The sequence below is a fragment of the Pristiophorus japonicus genome, chromosome 4 (genome assembly GCF_044704955.1).
Source record: "Pristiophorus japonicus isolate sPriJap1 chromosome 4, sPriJap1.hap1, whole genome shotgun sequence".
Taxonomy (NCBI): domain Eukaryota; kingdom Metazoa; phylum Chordata; class Chondrichthyes; family Pristiophoridae; genus Pristiophorus; species Pristiophorus japonicus.
Window position 1 is genome coordinate 93,130,802 of NC_091980.1, and position 22,043 is coordinate 93,152,844.

General features: G+C 44.1%; 1 protein-coding gene across 1 annotated transcript in view; it reads right to left on the bottom strand.

The window, feature by feature from the left end:
• LOC139262997 (actin filament-associated protein 1-like 1) overlaps positions 1–20,015 on the bottom strand; it is a 232,800-nt gene extending 212,785 nt beyond the window's left edge. Inside the window, exon 1 of the mRNA XM_070878426.1 lies at positions 19,902–20,015. Coding sequence (XP_070734527.1) covers positions 19,902–19,917 — 16 coding nt within the window. The 5' untranslated portion in view covers positions 19,918–20,015. The remainder of the gene's footprint in view (positions 1–19,901) is intronic.
• Positions 20,016–22,043: the final 2,028 nt, after the last annotated feature.

Sequence of the window (22,043 nt, forward strand, 5' to 3'; positions counted from 1 at the left end):
GATAAATATTGGCCAGGACACCGCGGATATTTCCCCTGCTCTTCTTTGAAATAGTGCCATGGGATCTTTTATATCCACTTGAGAGATCAGACGGTTGCCTCGGTTTAACGGCTCATCTGAAAGATGGCACCTCTGACACCTCCCTCAGCACTGTACTGGAGTGTCAACCTAGATTTATGTGCTCAAGTCACCGGAGTGTGACTTGAACTCACAACCTTTTGACTCAGAGGTGAGTGTGCTACCCACTGAGCCACAGCTCAGGGACATGGGGTTCAATGACCGCCCCAGCTGAGACCAGTAAACTCAGTACAGTCTTGGAGTCAAACCTCAGACTTTCCTGGTCTATAAAGCTCTGTGCTTAACTGACATATCAGTGAAGGTCTTTTAGCATGATTATGAATATAAATTCTTCAGTTATTAGAACAATATTGCAGTATTTAGAAAGAATAGCCCTGGTGAAATATACTGTTTAGGCTCTTAGCTAAGGAATGGATACTTGTGTGAGATATCGGAGGCAACCTGTACCCATGAGACCATAAACAAACATGAGTCACCTGCTCAGTTCAGCAACAGAGTATTCAGAAAAGAGACCATATTATCGTAAGTCTCTAAGTGACAGCACTTGTTAAAATAACTGGGACTACCATTGCACATTTCAGAATTGGGCAAGGGTGAAAATACATATGTGAAGAATTCTCTTAGTAACAACTTCTTTGCAACCTACAGAATTCTATACACTATTTGGTACGATGGTTTAAGTAAAACCCAGCCCACAAGTTGCACCTTAACGTGAATTTTTATGACCAGCAAAATATGACTTTCACAGCAGTCCAAGTAAGGTGTTTTCAGCCAGCCATTTTATCATAACTGTGGCTGATGATGCAACTGATGGAACAGTAACAACCATCTGCTGCAATGGAATAATGGTCATGGCCTGATGTAAACCATTAACGTGGGATGCTAAAATATTATTTTTTAAAATTGCAGTAATGGGGACAATAAAGCAACTATGGCTTTAAGCATTCTGCCCATAAGAGCTTAAGTATCCCCTGCCAGATTACAGACTGACCCCCAAAATACATTTGCTCTTTCATAAAGCTTGGGAGATGATTTTAGTATTAAGCAGTCAATGTTTGCACATTACAAACAATTACCGGTTTTCAGAGTTCACCATTTGCTGTACTATTATCCTGAAAATTGATCCATTCTGCTCTGAATACACACATTAAGGATCATCTTAAATGCAATTTGGGTAAATGTAATTTTCAAGTCATATGTTCCCAGATGAGATAAATTGTGTATCTCTAATTGCTGTTTATAGTATAACCTTTTCGATCTTCAGAAATGTAAAAATACACTTGACATAAAAATATAGAAAGATAGAATATTAATGACATTTATTAGGGTGCAATGAGGCAGTATGAAGACCATTCATTGTGAATTTTCTATTGGCTTTTTGTGTTTGCACCCCATGTGACTGTCAAGATGTAATATATTTCTAATACGATACACAACAGACCTCAACACTATAAAGAAGAGATAGTTCTTTATAGCCTAGTTCAATATTCAATTATATCCAAGAATACTGATTCAATACCTATTCCTGTCAAAGCAAAGAGGCTGTTAATTTGATCTGCTATAATTAATTTAAGGTTAAAACATTTTGATTCCTTCTTCCATACCAATCCAAAGAAAGAACATTTTCATGCAACTTACTGTGCACTGTACTTCAGCATAGTCTGTACTATACTGTATACATTACATGCAACGCGACAGCCATTCATGCTTTATGTCGTGACTGTGTATCTGATCCAGCTGACATAGTCTTACAATAGTTGGTTGTTTGAATTGAACTTTTTATCATTTTGGGAACCATTAGAAAGTAAGGACATGGTTCAGTCTCCTTTCACACCCTTAGCAATGCCCCTGCATTAAGTGAGGCCAAACATATCTTTCACTTCCTATCATTAAAAGCTCCCAGAAGGGGCTATCACAGTTACGCAGAATGTGCAGCAAAAAGTAATAAAACCAGTTACTGTCTATAAATTAAAGAAATCTACTTCTCCAAAATAATTTTACATGAAGACTAAAATGGTTAGCACCTAGAGACGGTTTATTACATTAAAGGTGCTATATAAATGCAAGTTGTTGCTGTTAGCTGTTCAAAGTACCAACATTTCGGATGGGCCATTCTTGCACGTAACACATTTTGCACATAAAGACTTTCCAGGAGTGTTAGAATAAAATGATTCTACTGATGCAATCTGAATATTTTAATTTATATATTATGTTTCTGAAAATATATTCTATTGCTAACTCTTATACAGGAGAACATGCTGCATTCCCTGATGACTCTACTTTACATCTGTAATCAGGTCAGGCAAGTGAGTAATACAGGCTACCTGACTATCTGCAAAGCAAGCAGGCAGCCTGGCCAAGTAAGAGTTGGACTATTCGATTGATACTTAATACTAAAATAACCCCCCAAAAAATGTAGGCTTTGAAATTTTGACTGCACCGTTGCACTGCCAGAAGTGATATGGTGTGGGACATACAATTCCTGACCCTGTCCTAAAGTGGGTCCTCAGGTTTTTAAAATATGGAGTGTTATGCAGATTCTGTAAATCCAGCCTATAATGACTCACAGATGCGGGGGGTACTTAATTTTAAGCGGTCAGAAAATAGTGATGGTGTCAGGAATTGAGCTCCAACGGGGCCATGTATGGTTGCCATGGGAGCATAAAATAAAACTGAAAGAGGCAGAGAGCTGTGCAGCGGCAGGATATAAAACCTACTGCTGCTCAACAGGGAAGTGTCAGCAATGAAGGAAGCGAGAAATTTGGAAGGTGGTGATAGCAGCCAAAACTAAGAAAAGTGCAGCCAACTTCAGTGAATCTGACCTGAGTGTCCTCCTAGTGGAGATACACACCAAGAGGGACCGGTTGTTTGGAATTAGAGGCAGGAAACCCATAGGACATTGTGTGCACTTTGTGGCGGGAATCACAGTGGCAGTGATCACCACCTCCTTGACCCCCAGGACATTGCCAGAAGTTGTTCAACAACCTCACTAGCATGGCTAAGGGAAGCCAGCTACTCCGCCAAACCATTCCTTACAGTCTTCCTGTATGCGTGGCACTCCTTAGTTAATTGCCTCAATGGTGCTGCAGGTCTGCACTCTCAATTTCTGATCTGAACTAGGAATCTCAGGTCACTGGTGGTCCCAACAATAGACTTTTGACACCGCAAGAGGAAGAAGCGCAGGATATCCTTGAAAGTCATGCAGCCAACCGGTCAGGAAAGGAGCTGTGGAAGGGCCATTATACAGGCAAACTATGAATGGTCCAGACCAGCCTGTATAATGGTTTGGGTGCATAAACCCAGTAGCAAGGAACATGATTGAGCAACTTCAAAATCTACAGAAGAACCACCATGGTAGCCATGTAACATTATAGCATTTCTTCATCTTTTCCCAAAGCAAGATTCCACTGAGGAACAAAAGAGGAGAAATGAAGGGAGTGGCTACCACATGTGCCTAATTACCCACATGCTCACTCATGCAATCATTCACACTTTTTCATTCAAACAGCCCAGAGAAATTCACCCAGAGGATGTGGATATTTCCAACGAGGGTTTTCACTGGGTGAGACACAGCACACAAGGGTGCCAGAGTTAGAGTTGAAAGTGGGATCAGGCAGTGGGGGTGAAGGAGGCGGGGGATGGGGGAGAATTAGAAGCCAGTCACTGACTTCACAGCCTGCAGACTCAGAGTTCCTGCTCTAAAAAGGAAGGTGCTGGTTGAATTTCATACATACATACACAGATTTTTAAGATCACTTTGATATAAAGTCCAGTATTCTAAGTTATGTCTGTTCTTTAGTTGTGTGGGTCGAGAAGATGTTTTCAGGTCACTTTACAATGGCACACACACAGTTCCTTCATGTCTTCATAATGGGCCATTGGGTCCTTAAGTAGACCTCTTCGGAGACATTATTGTGACCTGTAAACTCTAGTGGAAGGATACTTCTTAGTTGGTCGTCTTCTTTGGTGCAGCTTTATCCTTCTTTTGTCTGTCATTTCTCTTTCTCCTGTTACTGATCTGCCCCCATTAAAAGGACACATGTGGGGCAGTGCAATTAGTTTTGGATCGCTCTAGCGAAGAGCAGGCACAGGTAAAATGGATCAAATTGTCTCCTTGTGTGTTGTAGACTTCTATGGTTCTAGGACAATTGGCCCATCTAATTAATCTTTTCATTGCAACTTACAATCCCCCATCACATCATCCAACAACTTCTTGAATGACTTCAGAGTTTTTGCCTCCATGGCTGTCACATTTTGGGGTTTTATGCTGGATAGTTTCTTGGGTTCAGTGAACTATCTGTTCCTGTAAGCAAGTCATGCACCCACTATGGGCTCAGTTTTCCCCAAAGCCATTTTTTGGCGTATTGCCAGAGTTACGCCCATTTTGCGAGGCCACAACTATTTCCAAAAATAAATGTGTCAAGTTTCCCCATTCTATTTTTTGAAATTGGCACTGCGCAGCCTGACCTGTAGCCTTGGGAGGTGGAGTCGAATGTCTGTGCCGAAAAAGTGATGCTGCCCCTTCTGTGCATGCGCGAAAAAAAAAGGAAGTTTTTGACGTGACTCCTATGGGCGCGCATGCACAGTATAGCTCCCGGTCTGCAATCGGCCATTTTTAAAAGAGCCAGTTGTGTGTGTGAGAACTTTAATTATTATTGGAAAAATCGGAGCTGCAATACAAGATTCAACATGGCACAAGGACCAAGTATTTCTTACAGGATGAGGTGGAGGCACTAGTTCCTGTGATTGAGGGCAAATGGCAAGAGCTGGACACCAGCAGAGGTCACATAAAAGTTCCACCCAAAGAAAAGAAGAAAAGCTGGACCCAACTTGCAGAAGATTACTGTGCAATGGTGACCACCCCAAGATCTGGAGGCCAGTGCAAAAAGAAATGGCAGGACCTTGGTCAAGTTGTTAATGTGAGTAATATTTTAATTTTTTGCAATGGAATTGCAATTGTAAATGTGACCATCTGTATAGGTCCCAACCAGCAGAAAGACACCCTTTCTAAAAAGTTATATTTTCATCTTTGCAGAGGAAAGTGGCACACAACAAACAAGAAAGAACTCGAACAGGAGGAGGCCCGGCAAATCTGCATCCACTGACACTCTTGGAAGAGAGGGTCGCTGCTTTGATGGGTCCTACCTGGAGAAAAGCAACCACCACTGCACAAGTTGGGCCCACACTCGAGGGAGAGGGTAAGTCCTGCAAAATTCCAGAGTCTGGCTTTGCTAACTGTTAATTACAGCGTGGGCTAGCCATGCTTCGGTTCATGGGGATATCTCCGTTAGCTAAGCTTTGGTTGATGCAATCATGGTCCTTCAAATCAGTCTGCTGCCTGCGCTATGTGAGCCCACTCATGCCACCCACCCTGCCCCCTCCTCTGCTGCTAACCATTTGTCTGTTCTATTATACTTTGCAGAACTTGAAGCCAACCCTGATGATGCAGAAGATTTAGACGAGGACTAGCCTGAAGAAAACATCTTCCAATCCCACCTTCCAGATCATGAGATGAGGGGGAGGGGAGGGGATGGATGAAGCCCCCACTGTTGTACTCACTCTGGAGGAGGTGCAGGTGCCACCCATTGAGGTGCCAGGCCCTTTGCTGAGTAGTGGTTTGAGTGTTGGTGGGACATTCCATGGTTTCCTACTGTCCGAGGCTGGGGATTCCAATGGGGTGCAGCGAGGCACACCCAGGGCCCCACTGTCCCAGGCTGTGGGTCCCAGTGGGATGCAGCAAGGCACACCCAGGGCCCCACAGTCCGAGGCTGCAGGTACCTGTGGGATGCAGCAAGGCACACCCAGGGCCCCACTGTCCAAGGCTGCAGGTCCTACTGGGGTGCTGCGAGCCACACCCAGGGTGAGGAGGGGAAGGAGAGCTCGACCACGCTTTCTGAAGGTGCAGGATCTAACAGATGTGGTTCACATGATGGCAATGAGTGTGGAGAGCATTGACCATACCCGATCACTCCTGGACACCATCAATGGGGTGGGTGATGAGGTATCGAGACTGTCAGGAGAAGTAAGAACACTCGAGAAATGAGAACACTGCCCGGGAACATGAGGGAGAAAATATTTCAGTCAGCAGAAACATTGTCAGTGCACAAGGGAGGGAATGTCGCAGGTAGCTGATGTGCTGTCTGTCATGTATGTATGCTTGGGGTTACTAGCCACCAGGTCTTGCGACTGTCGGAGGTCATTGGGCTGTATGCATGTGTGTACAGCCCAGGTATAAAAGGCAAGCCATCATGTAATGTAATCATTTTGGGCTCTAATACAGCAGAGCCAGGTTTGAACCTGTGTTAGTTTACCGTATTCAATCTATCGAGTTATTACATAAATTACCTTGTCGCCAAATGTTATGTAAGAACCTTCGCATGCAAAAATGAGCACAATTGGAATTCTGGAGCAATTTGTGGAGGGAGAGGACTGGACAGATTTTGTAGCTCGCCTGGACCAGTACTTCGTGGCAAACAAAATGGAAAAAACCCACTGACGCAGTTAGGCGCAGGGCGGTCTTCCTCACGGTTTGCGGTCCGAAAATCTATGGACTCAAAAGAATCTTCTCTTGCCTGCAAATCCAACGGACAAGGACTATGAGGAATTGTGTGCTCTGGTACATGACCATCTGAAACCAGAAGGCGGCATCATCATCTCACGATCTCCATTCTACAAGCATGTTCGTTCTGAGGGCCAGGATGTGTCGGAATTTGTTGCCGACCTAAGACGTCTAGCTGGACCGTGTAAGTTCGAAAATGCATTGGGAGATATGCTGTGGGACTTCTTTGTAATCAGCATCAACCACGAGGTAATCCTACATAAGCTACTGGCGGCGGAAATGTGGACTTGAGCAAGGCCATCACGATTGCCCAGACATGCATGACGACGGACAAACACTTTAAGCAGATATCATCGGAAAATCGGAATTCGGCAAGTATGTAAACAAGATTATATCGTCGTTTGGCAGAGCTGCATACGGCAAGGCCTACTCGACTGTGTATGCGAAACCTGTGGCTGCTCAAAGTCCGCCAATGGGAATGAATCCGATTTCACCGTATTGGCGTTGTGGGGGCAATCATCGGCCTCATCAGTGTCAGTTTAAACAGTACATTTGTAAAGGCTGTTTGAGATGGGGACTTCTCCAGCACATGTGTCCGCAACTGACCACCACATGGAGGATGATGACCAGTATAGCGCGGATCCGGATATGCAATCCGAGATACCAGAGGAGGACGTGTATGGACTGTATTTATTCCTAACAAAGAGCCAACCGATAATGATTGTGAAACTTAACAGTGTGCCGGTACCGATGGAATTGGACACGGGTGCGAGTCAATCAATAATGAGCCAGAGAACATTCGACAAGCTGTGGGGTACTAAAGCTGTGAGGCCTAAGCTGAGTCCAGTGAATGCCAAGTTGCATACGTACACTAAAGAACTCATAACAGTGATTGGCAGTGCAGTAGTCAAGGCGTCGTATGATGTTGCGGTTCATGATTTACCGTTATGGATTATTTTAGGCAATGGTCCAACGCTGTTCGGCAGGAATTGGCTAGAAAAAAATCAAATAGAATTGGAACGATATCAAAGCGTTGTCGTCAGAGGAGGATACTCCATGTGCTCAAGTGCTGAGCAAGTTCCCCTCGCTGTTTGAATCAGGCATCGGCAAATTCACAGGAGCCAAGGTGCAGATCCACGTGGACTTGGATGCAAGACCCGTCCATCATAAAGCTCGGGCAGTTCCGTACATGAGGGAGAAAGTCAAAATCGAACTGGACAGACTCCAGCGTGAAGGGGTCATATCACCGGTCAAATTTAACGAATGGGCCAGCCCCATTGTTCCTGTGTTGAAGAATGATGGCAGTCAGGATTTGTGACTACAAGGTTACGATCAACAGAGTTTCGAAACAGGATCAATACCTGTTACCGAAGGCTGATGACAGCTTTGCAACGCTAGGCTTTTGGGGGGGGGGGGAAAAGGGAGGGGAAAGAGAGAGGAGTCGTCGTTCACTAAATTGGATCTGACGTCAGCCTACATGATACAGGAGCTGGTCGAGACATCGAAGAAACTTATGTGCATCAACACTCATAAAGGACTGTTTATCTACAACAGGTGTCCTTTCGGAACTCGCTCGGCTACAGCCATATTTCAGAGGAACGTGGACAGTCTACTTAAGTCCGTCGCTAGAACTGTTTTGTTCCAAAATGACATTCTGATCACAGGTCATGACTCCGCCGAACATCTGAACAACCTGGAAGAGGTTTTACATTGTCTGAACAAAGTGGAAACGTTCGAAGTGCGTCTTTATGGCACCGGAAGTCGAATTCTTAGGGAGGAAAATTGCTGCTGACGGCATCAGGCCTACGGACTCGAAAACCAAGGCGATCAAAAATGCACCCAAGCCGCAGAATATGACGCAGCTGCATTTGTTCCTTTTGTGTACTTAATTACTTCGGTAATTTCCTACCTAGATTGAGCACTTTATTAGAGCCACTGGACATGCTGCTAAGAAAAGGCGATAACTGGGTTTGGGGTGCGTCGCAAGACAGAGCTTTTGAGAAAGCTACTAATCTGCTTTACTCTAACAAGCTGCTGGTACATTATGATCCATGTAAGCATTTAGTATTGGCCTGTGACACTTCGTCATATGGAGTTGGTTGCGTGCTCCAACAAGCTAATGAGTCGGGTAAACTACAACCTGTTGCGTATGTTTCTAAAAGTTTGTCAAAGGTGGGAAGACCCTACAGCATTCTAGAAAAAGAAGCATTAGCCTGTGTGTATATAGGGTTAAAAAGATGCATCAGTACCTGTTTGGTCTTCGGTTTGAACTGGAAACAGATCACAAGCCACTCATTTCATTTTGTTTTCTGAAAACAAAAGGTATCAATACCAATGAATCGTCACGCATCCAGAGGTGGGCGCTAACATTATCTGCCTATGATTATGTCATTCGCCATAGGCCTGGCACCACGAATTGTGCCGATGCACTGAGCCATCTGTTATTGCCCACACTGGAGGTGGAGACGCCACAACCTGCAGGCCTACTGTTAGTCATGGATACTTTTGAAAGTGAAGGAACCCCTGTCATGGCTCAAAATGTTAAGACCTGGACCAGCCAGGACCCGATATTATCGGTTGTGAAACGTTGCGTCTTTAGTGGTGATTGAGTATGGCAGACCAAGCAAATGGGTGATGAGACCAAACCTTACAACTGTCGCAAAGATGATCTATCCAGTCAGATTGTTTACTGTGGGGTAATCATGCTGTTATGCCGAAGAAAGGCAGAGAGAAATTTGTACATGACCTACATAGCACTCATCCCGGTATTGTCATGATGAAAGCCATTGCCAGGTCTCATGTATGGTGGCCTAGAATTGACTCTGATCTGGAATCAGGTGTACATCAGTGCAACCCTTGCATGCAGCTAAGTAAAGCACCAGGAGAATCGCTGCTGAGTCTGTGGTCGTGGCCATCTAAACCATGGTCTAGGATCCACATCGACTTTGCAGTCCCATCTTGGGAAAGATGTTTATAGTTGTGGTGGATGCATATTCCAAGTGGATAGAGTGTATAATCATGTCATCTAGTATATCCACAGCTACCATTGAGAGCCTTCATGCCTGCCACTCATGGTCTGCCCCACATTGTTGTAAGCGACAATGGACCTTGCTTCACTAGTCTGGAGTTTCAAGAATTCATGAAACTCAATGGTATCAAACATGGGAGGTCAGCACCATTCAAACTCGCATCTAATGGTCAAGCAAAGCGTGCTGTCCAAACCATCATCAAGCAGAGTATGAAACGTGTAACTCAAGGTTCACTGCAGACTCGCTTGTCACACATATTGCTTAGTTACAGGACAAGACCCCACGCCCTTACCGGGGTCCCCCCTGCTGAACTATTGATGGAGAGGTCTCAAGACCAGACTCTCTCTTGTCCACCCTGACTTGAACGATTACGTTGAATACAGACGTCAAAGTCAGCAGTGGTATCATGATCGCGCTGCTGTGTCACGCGACATTTCTGTTAACGATCCTGTGTATGTACTAAATTATGGTCAAGGTACCAAGTGGATCGCTGGTACTGTTACAGCCAAGGAGGGTAACAGAGTGTTTATCTTCAAGCTCAAGAATGGGCAAACATGCAGGAAACATGTTGATCAGATAAAGCTGCGGCACACGGATGAACCGGATCAGTGACCAACTAACCTACCCTCAGTCATCAGAGGACTCCGCTGTAATCAATGAATCTGGACTTTCAATCCTTGACATGATCATTGCCTCTCCTATCAGATCGGCTACCCAACCCCCAGTCATAACAGACTCCGAACGCTCGCCCAAGGCTGGAGTTGAATGGGAAAGCCCCGGAGCGTCTCAATTTGTAAAAAGACTTAATATCTTAAGGGGGATATTGCCATGTATGTATGCTTGGGGTTACTAGCCACCAGGTGGTGCCACTGTCGGAGGTCATTGGGCTGTACGTATGTGTGTGCAGCCCAGGTATAAAAGGCAAGCCATCATCTAATGTAATCACTTTGGGCCCGAATAAAGCAGAGCCAGGTTTGTACTTGTGTTAGACTGAATACTGTAAACTGAGTTATTACATATGTAACACTGTCAGTGAACATGAGGGAGGGAATGTCGCAGGTAGCTGATGTGCTGTCGGTGAACATGAGGGAGGGAATGTTGGAGGTAGTTGAGACACTGTCAGGGCACGAGGGAGGGAATGTTGGAATTAGCTGCTGCAATAAGGGAACATGCCTAGACATCGTGCCCATTGATAGAATCAACTGCCACTCCCAATCCAATCCCCAGACCAGCTTATGAAGAGTCCCAAGTCGGGGCATTCCACATTACCACCCGCCCACGTCCCTCAACTAAAGATGCTTGAAAGATTAAGCTTGGTACCAACCTGAGAAATGCTGTGCCACCACCTGCGGGCAGGGGTGGTGGGGTCACCAAGACCAAGCGCAGCGGGCGGTCTTAGAATAAGGTGGAAGAGAGATGGGTGCCTTTCTTTGCTGCTGTTATTATTGTTATAACTGTTCTTAAAATTAAAAAGTTTTTTGTAAGTTATATAAATTTGCAAGTTTAAAAGTTAGTAAGTGATCTTAAAGTTTGTAAGTGGTCTTAAGTTAAAAAGTTTGATAAATTTAATAAAAATATTCTTGTATGTATAAACAAATGTTTGTTAAACTTTTGAATAAAATATATTTTAAATTGTAACTGAATCATTTTTATTATTTGTTCGATTATTAACACAACTTTTTGAAGTAAATAGGAATTATTTCCATCATTTGTTCCATTAACACAACACAAAATTACAAAACAGGTCCAAACAGTGAACATGGTCCATGTGGAATAGTTGCCGCTGAGCCTTCAGGCAGCAAAGCATTCATGGACGAGCTGCTGGTGCAAGGCTCGAGCAATCGTTAAAAGGGCATGAGGGCCCGCACTCCTCCGCCATCGTGCTCTGGGTTCAGGCAGTTGCATGGCTTCCTCGTCATCTGCATCTTCCTCATCATTATCATCAGCCACTCTCACCTCAGGTAGGTCTTCTACCACCAGCTGCTGTTGCCTCATGATGGCTAAGTTATGCAGCATGCAACACACAACAGTGAACTGACCGACAATCTCAGGGGAGTATTGCAAGTAGCCTCCGCAATGATTCAGGCATTGGAAACGCTGGTTCAAGATGCCAATGGTCCTCTCTATTATACTGCGCGTCACAATGTGCGACATGTTGTATTCCCGGTCAGCTTCCGTCTGGGTTACGCATAGGAGCATCATTGCCAGGTGGCGAGGCCGTACCCTTTGTCTCCCAGTAGTCAGCTCTGACTTTCTGGCTGCCGTTGAAACAGATATAGCGCTCTCGCGTAGCAGGAAAACATCTTGGGTGCTCCCAGGGTATCTTGCATTGACTGACATGATGTGATGTGATGCATGTCGTCACACACGAGTTGTACATTAATGGAGTGGAAGCCTTTTTTGTTCCTGTACATCTTAGAATCCTCCAAAAAAGATACTCGCAAGGCGATGTGGGTACAATCAATGCAGCCCTGTACCTTTGGGAAGCCAGCAATCCTGGAGAAGCCCACAGCCCTGTCACGCATTGTCTGGGCAGTCATGGGGAACTTTATGTAGTCATTCGTCCGAGCAGTCACCTGCTGAATGCAGATATGTGTTGCACATTGAGAAATGGTGCACACATCCCTAGTTGTAGCTTGGAACGATCCAGATGCACAGAATGAAAGTGCATCTGTAACCTTCACTTCAACGAACAAAGCAATCCTCCTGACGCTTCTAGGTTGCAGGTCTGCTTTTACTAACTCACAGATCTCAATTACAACTTCTTTGCAGAAACGCAGCCTTCTGACACAGTCTGCATCACTCAGGTGCAGGTACAAACACCTGTCTTGATAGACCCTCCAAAACTTTGTTGAAAAACAATGGCGTCTTTTTGCGCCGATTTTTCAATGCATGCTGGTTTTTCTTAACTCACCAGAAGGTTTTTTGGGAGTGGTCACATACGCCGACCTAGGAGAATTTTTTGGGGGCAAATTTACATAATTGAGAAAAACTGGCAGATATCAGGTTACACCCCCAAGACGTAAAAAAACAAACCTAAAAAAATCGTAACTAAGTGAGTTATGCTAGTGCACATTCATTGGGGAAACTTTAATTTTTTTAAACATATGCCAAAAAAAGGCACAAATCACTGGGGAAAATTGAGCCCTATGATCCAGAGTGCCCCCATTTCTGCCCTATGCAAGATCCAGGGACTGTGTGGCAAACACTTACTCTGTACTCTGGTTATTGGAATGTGTCACAAACTAGCACATGAAACTCCTCTCTTCGAAAGGTGGACCAAATATACACTTTTACTAGATCAAGACTCAGGCTCTGAATCAACAAGTAGTTTTATTTACTTAAGACTGGTAAATAAACAATACAACACAATAAAACATACATTTCTCTACACCCATTGGGGTCAAGTTTCGGCCTGAGTTGCTCCTATTTTTTTGGAGCAACTGGTTTAGAATGAAGTATCTTAGAAATTGCAATTCTCAGCATTTAGTTTGCTCCAGTTCTAGTCAGTTAGAACAGTTTCAGTTTGGAACAGATTTTTTTTCAAAAGCGGGCGTGTCCGGCCACTTACACCTGTTTTGAAAGTTTAGGCAGTGAAAACTTACTCTAAACTAACGTAGAATGGAGTAAGTGTAGATTTTTGTACACTCAGAAAAACCTTGCCTACACTTTACAAATCAGGCGTAGGTTACAAGGCATAGGTTACAAATCAGGCGTAGGGAACAAGGGGTGGGGGGGGGGGAAGGGAAGTAATTAAATTCTACAAGCATTCAACAGTCTTACTTATACAAATAAAGAGCCATCCTGAATAAAAAATTATAAACAAAGCAAAGACAAAATATTGAATATTCCTACCTTTGTGAAGCAGCAGCAGCCTTCAAGCTGCGGTGCTTCAGGCAGGCTTTCCATGTTGGAGACAGGGGTGGCGTCAGTGACTCGACGGCAACCCAACAACAACGGCAGCAGGCAGCCTTCGAGCTGCGGTGCTTCAGGCAGGCCTTCCTTCCATGTAGGAGAAGGGGCGGCGTCAGTGGCTCGACGGCAGCCAAAAACACAGCAAGCAAGCAGCCTTCAAGCTGCGAGGGAAGCTGAGGCCATTCGGCCACGGGATAGGGGCAAAAAGCAGCACTCACTGATTTCAGCAGGTGATTTCTTCAACAGTGCTGCTAAAACACTCCTTCAGACACCAAAAAAATCACCAAAATTCAATCCATGGGTTCAACAGACAAATGAACACTTTTCTTTAAGTCCCTTTAAAAATGGCCAAGTGCCAATGTTTATGGGCTACTGCGCGTGCTCCAACGCATACGTGCAAGGCTGCCGGCACGACGTTGTCTCATTTAAATTAGCCCTGCCCCCCACCACTTGTAGAATCGGCGTGACTCTGTGGCTTCGCCACCCCGCTGCTGTGTGCGCGCTGCGCCGAGCTCCCAGGGACCTGCAGGGAGCCGGAGAATCTGGAGGTATTTTTCTGACGCACTTTTAGGTGCGAAAAACGGGCGTCCAGGTTGGGGCTGCGCTGTTCTAGGCGCGGCCCGAAACTTCACTCCTAAGTGTCAGTGGGTAGCATCCTCGTCTCTGAGTCAGACGGTTCATTGGAGTGGGACTTGAACCAGGGATTTAAGCACATAAATCTAGGCTAACACTCCAGTGCAATGCTGAGGGAGTGCAACACTGTCGGAGGTGCCAACTTTCAAATAAGACGTTAAACCGAGGCCCTGTCTGCCCTCTCAGATGGAAGTAAAGTATTCCAGGGCACTCTTCGAAGAAGAGCAGGGAAGTTATACCCGGTGTCCTGGCCAATATTTATCCCTCAATCAATCTAACAAAAACAGTTTATCTGGTCATTATCACATTGCTGTTTGTGAGAGTTTGCTGTGCATTTCCCACATTACAACAGTGACGACACTCCAAAAGTACTTCATTGGCTATAAAGCAATTTGAGATGTCCAGTGGTTGTGAAAGGCGCTGTATAAATGCAAACCTTTCTTTCTTATGAACAATGACAGACAGATAAAGCCGCTTTGGCCCATCCAGCCTGTCCCACACAAATGTGATACCTTGTGTATCACAATATATATATTTCCCCACCTGAAACCATGTGATCGCCTGAGAAAGGTTAAAAACCGCAGGCCAATTTTTGGGAAAAAAAATCTGGAAACTTCCTCTCCGACCCATCTAGGCAACTGAAAGAAGTCCAGGCGATCTTTCTGGCCCGGAGTTCCTGCAGTACCTACTGTCTACCCCAGCCAGAAACAGGTTCAGCTCTCGCTTGAAGGAATTCCACCACGCGACACGGCAACCTGTTCCAAAGGTCCACTATTCTGAGAAAAGAACCATCTCCTGACATCTAACTTAGATCTAGCCTTATACAACTTCAAATTGATCCTCTGTAATCTATTTAATTAGAACAAACTGTCAACTGGAACATAATCTATTTCATTCATCATCTTATAAACCTCTATTAGATCACCCAAGCCTACACTTCTCTAAAGTGTAGAATCCCATATCTTTTAGCCTATCTTGTTAAGTAAAATGCTTTATACTGGGAATTAGTCTAGTGGCCCTCCTCTGCACCCTTTCCAAAGCCTCAATATCATCCACCATGTGAGGAGACCAAAACTGGACACAGTATTCCAAGTGAGGCCTGACCAAGGTCTTGTACAAGGACAAAATAGTATGTCCCATCTTATAATCAATTGTCCCAAGAATGCACCTCAACACTATTCACTCTCTATATTACTTCAAAACATTGCTCATCTACCTTGAGATGTATGCACTAGAAGGCCCAGATCTCTTTCTTTCTCCACCTTGGCTAATGCTTTCGCTGAAAGGTATATGCATGTTGAGCATTCATCCTTCCCTTATGCATAACTGCACTTTCTAAATTAAACTTTATTTGCCAGTCTCCTAACATATTTAAGATCTAGATTATTAAAAAAATAAGAGCAATGATCCTAACATCAATCCATTGGTGAATGGTCTCCAAACAGATCCAAATCCATCTATAACTACTTTTTGCCTATATCCTTTCAGCCAGTTCCCAATCCAGCTCAATATATTACCACTAATACCAGTTATACATTCATTAATAGATACCATTTAATTTCTCATTAGACATGTATTTTTAAACAGAAGTTTATTTGGTGCAGCTTCAATCTGGCCCAGTGCTCATGTTAAAGCAGCATCAAAACTTAAAGACAAATGGATATAATCTCTGCAGAGCTTCCCTCAATCTTCTGCTGTAACTTCAGCAGAAGATCAATGGAAACCTCAGAGAAAAGAGCTGTGGGAGATCGGGGGACGACAACTCCGCCCGCCCGCCTCAACTGCTCCCTCCCACCAACCCCCATGGAAATTCCACCCCAGAGCTTGTAGGCTGCTGGCTGCAAGACTCAAACACCCAAGGTAACACCTGAATTACATGTGAAGCCAATATAAACTTGTAATTGGAGATCCTTAACCACTGAATTGTCAGTCAAAGAGAATTACAGCCAATTATGCTGTTCCCTTCTCAAAGGTCTCAAACATAGCTGTCAAGCAAACTCATTACATAGGCTAACCTAATCTGTGTCAAGGTATCTTTTGAACATCACTGCAGACATGCTCACACACATCTATATGATTCAACCCACTTGAAATACAGGTAATACAAAAACAAAAAGGCAATAAATGACAGCATCTTTCATAATTACATTAGATCAACAGACAGCCATCATAGAATATCAATATTGAATCATCATATCATCATAGGCAGTCCCTCAGAATCGAGGGAGACTTGCTTCCACTCTTAAAATGAGTCCTTGGGTGGCTGAACAGTCCAATATATATGAGAACCACAGTGCCGGTCACAGTGGGACAGATGGAATGGTAAGCGAACGTCTGACAATAAGATACATGCAATTGAATATAATTATTCTGGCAACGAAACAGTTAACATCTCAGACAACCCTTTATGGTCACACCTTGCAGTCAATCTGTCCGGTTTGAGCCGTTGGCCAATACTTTATAAAATTCAAGTTAAAAGTTCCATACTGACAAAATGTATACTTTAGTCATAACTGCCCTACCCAGAAGACAATTCCGGTATTAATCACTCTTCATGTAGATAAGTTTCCTGACATTAGTCCCGAACTTGTCTTTTACTAGTTTCTACCAATGTCACCTTGCCTTTTAGTCGTGGTTTAACTTGAATTAGTGCTCCAAACTAATATTTTATATACCTCTTCAGGGTCCCCTGTCATTTTCCTCCTTTCAAGGCTGAAGAGCCCATGTTTTTCTAATCTTTCCTCATAACTGGGTCCTCTGACATTAGAGATCAGATATTGCTTTTCTCTGCACCAATAACAAGGTTTGTCAGTTTCCTTCGTCCATTAAGTGAGCATGGCTGAATGCAAGGTAGGACTTGACCCCAGCACAATGGAGCTTCATCCCATCATCATAGGCAGTCACTCGAAATCGAGGAAGACTTACTTCCACTCTAAAGGCGAGTTCTCAGGTGACTGTACAATCCAATATGGGAATTACAGTGTCTGTCACAGGTGGGGCAGGCAGTGGTGAAGAGTCTGATTTGCCACACGCTCCTTTCACTGTCTGCACTTGTTTTCTGCATGCTCTCGGCGACAGGACTCAAGGTGCTCAGCGCCCTCCCGAATGCTCTTCCTCCACTTAAAGTGGTCTTGGGCCAGGGATTCCCAGGTGCCGGTGGGGATGTTGCACTTTATCAAGGAGGCTGTGAGGAAACGTTTCCTCTTCCCACCTGGGGCTCGCTTGCCGTGTAGGAGTTCCGAATAAAGCGCTTGCTTTGGGAGTCTTGTGTCGGGCATGCAGACGATGTGGCCCGCCCAACAGAGCTGGTCGAGTGTGGTCAGTGCTTCGATGCTGGGGATGTTGGCCTGATCAAGAACACTGATGTTGGTGTGTCTGTCCACCCAGGGGATTTGCAGGATCTTACTGAGGCAACGTTGATGGCATTTCTCCAGCACTTTGAGCTTCAACATGATGAACTCCACTGACTTGGCAATACACCTCAGCATTCTGTTTGCTTTATTAATTGCTGCTTTGCAACAGCTGAAGTTGGTCAGTGTGGAATCTATTACTTCCAAATCTCTTTCCCTAGCTAGCTCAACACTATTCACTAAGTATGTTCCCCATTATTTCCAAATTGTAAGACCATGTACTTATCTGTATTGTATTTCATCTGCCATAGTTTGCCTCACTTGTAATTCTTCAGCTGCTTAATCAGTACCCACTGCCCTCCCTCCCAGTTTAGTACCTTGGGAACATCACCGACCTTTATTCAGAAAGTCAATGTATGTAAATCAGAAACAGTTGGAGTTCCAGCACAGATCCTTGAAACATTTCACTCAGTGCATCTTACCACCTTGTTATCACTGTCCTAAACAGTACTCATTGCTTCCTCTCTACTGGCAATTCTGTATCTACCTCCAAGGCAACTTCAACTGGAACTTTTATCAAAGACTTTCTGGAAGTCTTGTATACTATATCATACAGCTTTTAATGTCCACTTGGGAGGTTGCTTGCACTTACTAGGCCATTTTCATACAGGCACTTCTCTATGTTCCTAAATACTGAATCCTTATTTTATCAGTTACTTGTGTAAGGGTAATAGGCAATACCCTTATAGGTAAAATGAAAAAGAATGACTTGCATTTATATAGCACCTTTCACGACCACCGGACATCTCAAAGTGCTTTACAGCCAATGAAGTACTTCTGAAGTGTAGTCACTGTTGTAATGTGGGAAATGCGGCAACCAATTTGCACACAGCAAGCTCCTACAAACAGCAATGTGATAATGACCAGATAATCTGTTTTTGTTATGTTGATTGAGGGATAAATATTGGCCAGGACACTGGGGATAACTCCCCATGTCTTCACCCAGGCTTGTTTTACCATGTGAGCTTGCTTCCAACCCCAGTGGAACCTTCCCTGTATTCACTGGCACCCTCAGCACTTCATAGATGTCACTCCTGATCCCACTTAGCACATTGGGGTGTGTAACATCTGTCACTGAGGGTTATTGGTTTTCTTCTCTGAAACCCTGCTATAATTACCAATTTTCTTTTTTTGCTCATTGCTCTATTAAAAACACACACACTGTAAAATGTTCCAAAACTTAGAATGGAATGTTTTAACGCGAGAAAGCATACACGCCCACTGCCACAATAACATTCAAAATGAACTGCTGGGTGTGTGAACAACGCTCTGCGAGTGGGTCGAAGTGCAGATGCATAGAGCTCCATTGTTGTTGCACCTGGGTGTCGGTCAGTCAGATCAGCGACGAAGGGATCTGCCCAGTGCATGTCACAGCCAGCGGATAACAGGATCAGGTCATCGGCTGCAATGTGACCGCAGTCAGATCCCACTTGCACGTTTTGCATTTGCCAGGGTTGAAGTATTTGTCACTGTAATGAGATCGCAATGTGGTCTTTCAGCAATTACACTAAAATGACCTTGTCGCTAAAGTTTCGAGTCACGGGAAGGGAGAGGAAATCGTTTTTTTGGTAACTGAAGCATATCTGCAGCATGTAGGATTGGTCACAAAGCACGGACGACCAGTGCTTAATGATTTCACCAACCCACTCCACTCCCAACCAAAAATTAATCTAAACTTTTACAGTTACCCGCCAGAAGGAGCAGATATGTATTTTCTGAGTGTTTGAACTTGTTCGCTGCCTGATTGTGCCGGAGTCAGAAATTGAGCGCTGTACCTCGCGAGGGGGCGGGCAGAGCACGATTCGGAAAACAGCGTTAATCATTTGTTTTAAAAGTAAATCTTGGGGGAGAGAGAAAAAAGTACAAATAAAGAAATCTCTGCTGTGGGAAGAGGAAGCAGGTGTACGGGCATCTGAATCAAATCTATTTCCACGGGACATTTCTGAAGGTGAAATGTAACAGGAATGGGAATGACATTTTAAAAGAAAAACCGAGTCCTGCAGCCTGAAGGTAAACGATTTTGCAACATGTATAAGTCCAGGTACACCATCGTTTAGACACGTGGGTGGGAAAAAATCTAAAACGTTATAATTTCTTCATCATCCAATAAATGCAACTTCTAATATATTGTTTAAAGATCCAATCCTCCAATTCAACTGCTCTAAAGCACTTAGTTATTTAGACATTTTTGCTTTGAATGAAATGAAATTTATCCAGCCAGTTATAACTATGTGATACAGCGCCTCAAAATACGGAACACTGAAAAGCCAAACTTACCATTGGTTTTCTCCATGGTTAATTAGGGATCAATCTTGCAAGAAAATGAAGACGGCGGAGCTACAGGGGCATAGTAAAGAGCAGCGCTGACACTGCCTGAGCGGGTCACACAGTTCCTCAGACTCCAAGACAGTGAGCATCCTCCTAAAGTTTCTCTCAACTTTGGTCTCCCAAGAGTGACAATCGGAGAACCCGCTCTGGGTCCTAGCGCCCTCCTACACACACACACACAGACAAGGTATTGCTATTCATGACTTACGTAATGCCGAGAACATGTTACAAAGTTACTCAATGTAATCCTCTTGACCAACTCTCGGGGAATGAACGAATATTTATAATAGAGTGATTAGGGTCGGTGACCGACGGGAAAAAAAAAAGCAAAGAAAAAAAATCATAGTTTCAGTCATTTTATTCCGTTTCTGCACAGAAAATAAAACCTTTAAGTCAATCAACGTTCTTATACAATAGAAGATGGTATAAACCCTCAACTTGATAACCTGAAAACCGGGTCAAAGCGTGTATACCTTAACTCCAGAAAAGTTGCCATTTTTACTGTCACTATCTTGTTTCATTCACTTGAAGAAATAAATTTTGGCAGCACAGACATGATAGAAGGAGATCATTCGGTCTATCATGTCTGTGCTGCCAAAATTTATTTCTGATGACCTGTACGGGAACCGAACCCATGACATTGGCATTATTAGTAACACATTCAAACCAACTGAGCTAACCAGCTACAAAATTGACAAGAAAAAAAAATTAGTTTGCATCTAGCTTTTGTGGTTCATTATTCAATGTAATTGTTACTTGTTTTTAAGAGAAGAAACCTAGTAAAGGCTCAAATCCATTCATGCCAGTTGAATTACTAGTGGCTTTGCTTGGGGAGAAGGCAGGGCTGGGGGAGGTCTTTCAATGGCCAAGTCAGCGATTTCACCTTCGCTTTTCAGTTCCCTCCTGGCAAGTGACTTCTGCTTCAGTAGAGTGGCATGCTGCTGGCGACCCTGTACCTCACTCATCAGATCACTCTTCATGGGTGAGTCACACAGGGCATGTTGGCAGGCTGCTTAACCATGGAGGGCATCACAGCAAAGACCAAGGGGTAGAAATTTGTCTTACGGGGTGGCGACACACGGGCAGTATCGCATTGGCTGTCTGTTATACACAGTGCCGGATATTCGGTTCCATTGCAGTAAATGCAACTGACTATCAGGTGCTGCGTACAATCTGATACCGTCTGTTTTGCGTCACCACCCGAGACGAATTTCTCGGCCCATATCTGTCCACACAAGCATTTTGCAGCACAGGTTGTTGGATAGAAATCAGAAGGACTTCTGGTTGATTTTGCCACTCCCTAGCTGGGGCCAGGGTGTGTGTGAGAATCAGTAGCTGTGGCTCTATTGCTGTCCTGACTTTAATTTAATTAGTTCAGCACGAACTGGTCATCAGGCCTGCGAACCTTTGTAGTGTATAGCCCAGTAGCAAATCTGTATAGTAGTTGCTCACTACTCCATGAAGGAGTTCAATAAATTGTTCACTATGCAATTTAGTTGACTTTAAAAGGGGATGATGTCAGTACGAGGGGAACAATTGCAAGCTCATTATGTTAATTACTGCAACTGCCTGTATTTTGAATATTGTAAATCCTTTCGATGGGACGTTCATATTTTCTCAGATTTATTAAAAATTAAGATTTTCGTAAAATATAAATGACAAATATAATGATCAACGTCATATCAGGAGTTTTTTTTTAATTCGTAGCCAATCTTTCCAATTCTTTGTCAAATCACAAACGCCAGAGGTCACCTTGCACACATCAAGGATCACTCTGCGCCAATGCTCTTAGCCAAAAGGCCTAGAGCCACTGCACCGTTCCTGGAAGTACTGCAATACCAGGTTCGTGCCATGGAGGTGGATGGGTCAGGCCCCCCACCCACCTCCTATTTCCAAAAAGCATAGGAGAACCACCTTCCTGATCCAGGGAGAACCACTTGCACGTCATATCAGGAGTTGTCATTATTATTGTGTTCCTAACACAGATGAGGCTGCACACAGGGAGGTTAAAGTAACAGTGACCTCAGTCTTTAATAAGACACTCCAGAGTGAGGACGAGGCCTTAGGGGCCGGCTTATAAACAGTGCTCCC